The sequence below is a fragment of the Elephantulus edwardii genome, unplaced genomic scaffold (assembly GCF_000299155.1).
Source record: "Elephantulus edwardii isolate Elephantulus edwardi_28Jun2011 unplaced genomic scaffold, EleEdw1.0 scaffold00033, whole genome shotgun sequence".
NCBI lineage: Eukaryota > Metazoa > Chordata > Mammalia > Macroscelidea > Macroscelididae > Elephantulus > Elephantulus edwardii.
Window position 1 is genome coordinate 10,314,515 of NW_006399783.1, and position 7,068 is coordinate 10,321,582.

The window sequence follows — 7,068 nt, forward strand, 5'->3', positions numbered from 1 at the left end:
TTTGAGCTACATGAGGCTTCAGGATTGTAGCGGAGCTTCTTGTTACTAGGCCACGAGAGTTCCCTCTAGGAAAAGATATTCTCAATTAGTAAATCACTGATTGTACAAAAAAATCCAATATAACTCCACTGCTGTCAAGTTGACTCCAACTCATAGTGACCCTAGGACAGAGTAAAATTGCTCCAAAGGGTTTTCTAAACTATGGACCCAGTTAATCAATATATCTACTGGAAAGAGCTGCTGGGTTCAAACAAATCTTTCAATGAGCACCTAACCACTATGCTGTCCTACCTTACACATCCACAAATTACTTCACTCCCTGTCTACCAAAGGGTAGACGTTCCAAACAGTGATGGCAACAAAGTTTACCTAGCCCCTTGCTGAGATTCAGGAGATGTAAGAGAACCATCATCTGACCCTCCTCTGGTTTCCTTACCTGTGAAGTCGGTACAGGATACCTCTTTCCCCCGCCTTCTCAGCATGCTAAAGGGGAACTAACCATCCTCTGTGATCTCCTGAATTGGTTTAATATGAGAAGTCCATAAAATTGTGTTTGCTTTATTCATAATGCATATTTAAAAAAATAAATTCTACTTTCAAAGCTGGAGCTTTGGTGACATCGTCTGGAGAGAGTAGAGCAGCTAACCCAAAGGTCTTGCCTCTCTGCCAATCTGAATCCACCAGGGATTCCAGAGAGAAAGCCAAGAAATCTCCTCCCATGCAATTTATAGCTTCAAAGTGCAGTGGAAGGTCAGCTATGAATTCATTCCGACTTGAGCTAAGTTTTTTATGTTTCATTCAAGTTCACAGTGGCTAATTAAAATACAATTGGCCAACAGTAGACTGACTTAAATGATCTGATACCTTTAAATGCACACATGTTTTTGTATGCTTGTGATATTGCATAATTGTAAATAAGTTGGCTCTACTTCATGGAAATTTCATGTACAACAGAAAAACCTTTACCCTTTGCTGCATCGTCTTCAAGATCATTGGCATTCTTGAGTGTGTTTGTGATGTTAAGTACCTCTCCACCAAGAAGACCCATCTTCTAGCACTGGATCAGAGAATGTCCTGTTTTCATGAGAGAGTTCTGGCAGCATAGTCTACGGAGCGTTAGACAGCTAAACCAGGCCTTTCTGATGATTCAGATCCACCATTGGCTTTAATGACAAAAGATAGGCAATCTCTCCTGATTTACTACAGCCTCAGAAACTGAAAGCAAGGTCAGCTATAAGTTGATCCCAACTCGACTGCAAGGCGTTGAGCAGAATTTTCAGAAGTGGAACATCAGGTCTTTCCTCTTAGTCTTAGTCTGGAAACTCCACTGACTCTTGTCTACCATGTGCGACCCTGCTGGTCTTTGAAAAACTGATGGCACATCTTCCACCATCATTATCCATTATGGTTGAATCAGATCTGACATGAAATGACACTTCAAGACTATAAATACTTAAAGAAGGAGACTACCTATCTTTCTCCTGTGGAACAGCTGGTGGATTCAAACTACCAAAATCTTGATACATTACATACTAGGCCATCACAAACCAGGACGGTATAACAAATTGATAAATGGTTTGGTTAGTGAATTCTGTTTACAGTGAACTTTCTCCTCTTTCATCATAAGTCCCCACTTCCCTACCATGATCTAGTACATATTTCTTTGATAATTGGAATGAAATGCTTATAGTCTTGTTAATTCACTGGGGAAAAAAATACTCAGGATACCCTTAAAATTAATTTTTTCTCATTAAAACGTATGCAATCACAAATCCTTGTCCGGATCCATGCATTTGAATTTATCCTCTAATTTTGGTCTAAAAAAATGTTTCTGAGACTTTAATACTCATGCCAATCACCTGGGACTTTGTTAAAAGGCATCATGGCAGATGGAAAAAAAGATTGAAACTGTCAATGACCTCATCTCACTTAAATCCACAATCAGTACACTTGGAACCTACAGTCAGGAGATGTATTGCACCTGGAAATCTGCAGTCAGGGACCTCTCCAAATTATTGAAGAGCAGTGATGTTACTTTGAGTACTAAGGTGCATATGGTTTAGGTCATGGTCTCTTCAATCACTTGCTATGCTTCTGAGGGGTGGAAATTAATAAGATGACAGAAGAAAAATTGATGCCTTTAAATTATGGTGTTGGAGAAGAGTACTGAATATGCCATGGATTGCCAAAAGAACACATAGATATGTCTTGGAAAAGGTGCAGCCAAAATGCTCCTTAGAGGCAAAGCTTCATCTCACATACTTTGGGCATGTTGTTAAAAGAGGTTGTTCCTTGGAGAGGGACATCATGCTTGAAAAAATGGAAGGACTGTGAGAGAGAGAGTGTTTCTCAATCAAGTGGACTGACACTGTGACTATAGCAATGGGCTTGAGGAGGTCAGAGATTGCAAGGATGGCACAGGATAGAACATATTTCATATCTATTGTTCATAGTGTCTCTATGAGTCATACTCAATGGTGACTAACAAAAACCAGATGTTCAAATGGGGCCCAAGAATATGTATTTCTAACAAGCTCACAGATAAGGTAAAATTTGGTTGTCCTGGGCCTCTCGTAGTAAAAAGGACCTAAAGTTTGCATGGTTCTTTCTCCAGATATAATGTTGTTGTGTGCCATTGAGTCACTTGTGACTCATAGCGACCCTATGTACAACAGCCCTAAACCCTGCTCTATCCTGTGCCAATCTCACTACCTCTGACACACCCATCCTGATTACCCCAGTCACTGAATCAATCCATCTCATAGAGGGTCTTCCCTTCTGCACCGTCCCTCCACTCTCCCAAGCATGATGTCCCTCTCCAAGGACCTCTCCCTCCTTACAACATGTCCAAAGTATGTCAGATGAAGCCTCAGAAAACTTGGCTCCAAGGAGTAGGCCGGTGTAACCCTCTCTAGGATGAATCTGTTTGTTTACTTGGAAGTCCAGGGTACATTCAATATTCTTCTCCAGCACCACAGCTCAAAGGCACCAATTCTCCTTCTATCCTCCTTAGTCATTGTCCAACTCTCTGATGCATAACAAGTGATTGCAAAGACCATAGCCTGTATCAGATGCACCTTAGTCTCCAGAGAGATACCATTGCTCTTCAGTACCCTGGAGAGGTCCCTAACAGCAGACTTTCCCATCGCAATACATTTTTTTTATTTCCTGGCTACTGGTGGAGCCAAGCAGACTAAAGGTAATATCCATGTTCATATAAGGAAGACCTGTTAATACTATCTTTCAAATTTATGCCCCAACAGCCAGAGCCAAAAAGGAGGAAAATGAAGATTTCTACCAACTTTTGCAGTCAGAAATTGATCAAACATGCAACAAAGATGCATTAATAATGAGTGACTGGAATGTGAAAGTTGGGAACCAGAAAGAAGGATCAGTTGTTAGAAAACATGGACTTGGTGACAGAAGTGTGGCTGGGGATAGAATGATAGAATTCTTCACAATCAGTGATTTATTCAATGCAAATACCTTTTACAAGAAACATAAACACAGGCTACACACATGAATTTCACCTGATTGTATGCACAGGAATCAGATCTGTTACATCTGTGGAAGGAATCTTTGGAAAAGTTCAATATCAGCAGGTGTGAATAGCAGAATGGACCATCAATTACTACTCATATGCAAGTTCAAATTAAAGCTAAAGAAGATCAAATCATATTATCTACAGCAATCAAAATTTGATCTTGAGTCTATGCCCTTTGAATTTAAAAACCAACACAGAAAAAGGTTTGAGGCCTTGAACCCTACTGAATGAAGATCAGATGAGCTGTGGAAAGGTATCAAGAATATCATCCATAAAGAATACAAAAGGTCATTACAAAGATGAAGAAAAGACCAAAACAGAGGTCAGAAGAGACTCTGAATACGGCAGTAGAGCACTGTGAAGCCAAAGCAAAGGGAAGAAATCAAGAAGTCAATGAGCTAAACAGATTTCAAAGAGCAGCTCAGAAAGACAAAGCAAAGTATTACAATGAAACGTGCAAGGGGCCAGAGAGGGAAAATCAAAGGGGCTGAACTCATGCTTAAGCTGAAGAAACTAAAGAACAAATTCAAGATGTAAGTTGCAATAATAAAGATGTTATGGGCAGAATATTGAATGATCCAGGAAGCATTAAAAGAAGATTGAAAGAGTATATAGTCACTGTAATAAAAACAATTGACTGATACAGAATAATTTCAAGAAACAACATAAGATCAAGAGGCAGTGGTGATGAAGGAGGAAGTTCAGGCTGTTCTGAAGGACTTGGCAAAAACAAGCCCCAGGAATTGATGGAATACCAATTGACATATTTCAACAAGCAGATACTGACCTGGAAGTGCCCACCAGGTTGTATCAAGAAATCTGGAGGACAGCTACCTAGGCTACTGACTAAAAGAGATCCATATTTATTCTCATTTTTTTTTTGAAGGGTGATTTCAATTTTATTAATGAACCAGAGAAAAACAGCACACAACAACCAAGCAAGTCCAAGAAAGATGGCGAGGGGTTCATCTGCCCAATTCTCCTATGCATATACCAGCATACATTCTCCTTTTGCCTCCTGGATGGGGGCTCTGAAGAGGGGATGAGGGGGGTCGGTGCCTTTTGGCTCTGTTACAGGTGGAAAATCCTCTCCCACTCCCTCATGCCCCCCGTGTAAAGTTACCCTCTGTGGGATCATAAGCCTGCACATCTAAGACAGGGTTCTTAAAAACATTCTTCCCTGTGTGCAACTTTTTCTCACTTTTGGATGATTCGTTTTTATTTTGTTTGAAACAGCACATTTAGAGATGCTGCAAACCCAGCCCATTTGCTTCTATTGTTTGTTCTCTTTCTTCTTGGCTGCTGAACAGATTAGATCCAGGTTGAGCCCTCTCATACTGAGAAATAATAAGCCCTTGCCTTAGTGCTTCCAAAAACATGAACACACACAATCTCAACTGATCCTCACAATAGCCCTGTGAGGTAGGCAGGGCAGGCGTCCTTGTACCAGGATTCAGGGACAGACCGTAACTTGTGGGGGTCTCCACGCCTAATCCAGGGTTCCTTCCACTCCACACAATGAGTTGGGGAACTGACTCACCTTAAGGAGCGGAGCAGCCTTTCAGCTTAGACTAGATGATTAGTTCAGAATTTGCAAACGGAGGGGAGCTGAAGTATAGATCTCATCAGGGAGCCCAGGGGACAAACACCTCAGAGCTCAGGTGGAGGGATGACAAGGACACAACAGCGACATATTCCACCTAGGTTTCTCTTTTGCTTGATTCTCACCTGGAGCACAGCAGACGCTGTAACTTTAAAGCAGCAAAGTCCAAAGGAGGGAGGTCATTCAATGGACCTTCTCGTCTATCAATTTATTGATGCCCTCACAAATCCGCTTGAGGCTTGGCCGACAGTCTCCCTCCAGACTATACAGGGTGGAGAGGAAGTCCACGTCGGCAAAGTGGTTGAACACGTGGTTGATGTGCCCGTGGGTCCTGGGCGTCAGGTGTCGCTGCACCAGTTCATGTACCAGGTCCTTGCACTCGTGCAGAAGCTTGGAGAGCACGTTCTTATTGAAGGCATATTCCACCTCGTAGAAGCTGACGATGGTCATGGCTATCTGGTTCAGCTTCTTCCTGAACTTCTCCACAATGGCCACCTCCTCCTGGTTGAACTGGTTGTTTTGGTAGAGGATCCCAATCTTGATGGCCACCTTGATAATGTCCTTCATGATCTTGTGGGCTTCCTTCTTGTTGTTGGTGTGCTCTTTGGTGACCTTGTAGAGCTCATCAAAGGTCTCACTGCTAGTGTCGTCAATCAACATGTTGGCCACTGTTTTGCTGGCTATTTTGCTCAGAATCTTCTTCTGGGCTTGAAGAGCAAGGCTCTTTGAACTGAAGACATCGGGACCTGCGGCAGTCACGGGCTTGCCCTCGCTCTGTTCGCCCGAATCCGAATCCGTGCTGCGGGCTGGTGACCATGCGCCCTCCGCCTCTCGGCATCCCAGCCAGCTCGGGCTCGGTGGTGCGCTCCATGCGGGCAGTGGGGCGGTTCGGGCCGGGTGGTGTGCGGCGGTCTCGAGGCGGGGGCGGCTCCGCAGGGCTCCCGTTGTCCGCTGGTGCCTGCGCGAGGCGAGAGCGGGGCCTATTCTCATTTTTTGTTAAATAAAGGTGACCCAAAATGTGTGAAAATTATTTAAAAAATCATTAATATCACAAACAAGCAAAATCCTTCTGAAGATGATCCAGAAACAACAAAAACAGTACATTGACAGAACTACCAGAAATACAAGCTGTGTTTAGAAGAGGTCGTGGCACTAAACACATTATTGCCAATGTCAGATGGATCTTGGCAGGATGCAGAGAGTACCCAAGGAATATTTATCTGTGTTTCATTGAATATAGAAAAGCATTCGACTGTGTGACTCCTAACTAATTGTGGCTAACCTTGCAGAGAATGGGTATCCCAGAGCATTTACTTGTGCTTATGTGAAACCTATACTTGAACCAGGAAGCAGTCTTCAGAACAGAGCAAAGAAACACTGCGTGGTTCAAAATCAGAAAAGGAGTGCATTAGGGATGCATCCTGTGTCCACATCTTTTCCATTTATATGCAAAACAGATCATTCAGGAAGGTGGGCTTTATGAGGAATATGGCAGCAAGACTGGAGGAAGACTTAGCAATTACATACGTTATGCAGATACAATCTACTGGCTGAAACTAAGGAGGACCTGAAGTGCTTATCACAGAAGGTCAAGGACTGTTGTCTACATTATGGATTGAAGCTCCACATCAAGAAGACAAAGATTCTCACCACCAGGCCAAATGTCAGCACCATGATAGATGGAGAAGAGGTTAAAGTTGTTAACAGTTGCAGCTTGCTTGGCTACACAATCAATACGCTTGACAGTCAGGAATTCCAAAGATGAATTGCACTGGAAAAATCTGCTGTCGAGGATCCCTCTAAAGTACTGAGAAGCAACAATGTCAGTCTAGAGACTAAGGTGTGCCTGATGTATCAGAAAGCTGGACAATGACTAAAGATGACAGAAGAAGAATCGATGCCTTTGAGTTGTGGCACATAC

General features: G+C 42.8%; 1 protein-coding gene across 1 annotated transcript; it reads right to left on the minus strand.

Moving 5' to 3' along the window:
* Nucleotides 1-5,330: 5,330 nt before the first annotated feature.
* Nucleotides 5,331-6,137, minus strand: LOC102874679 (tumor necrosis factor alpha-induced protein 8-like protein 3-like). Its single transcript, XM_006884422.1, has one exon. The coding sequence runs from the start codon at nt 6,135-6,137 to the stop codon at nt 5,331-5,333; it is 807 nt and encodes a 268-aa protein (XP_006884484.1).
* Between the last annotated feature and the right edge of the window lie 931 nt (nt 6,138-7,068).

Coding starts and splice junctions, on each gene's coding strand:
- LOC102874679 (XM_006884422.1), bottom strand. CDS start 6,137: ATGAGAATAGGCCCCGCTCTCGCCTCGCGCAGGCACCAGCGGACAACG.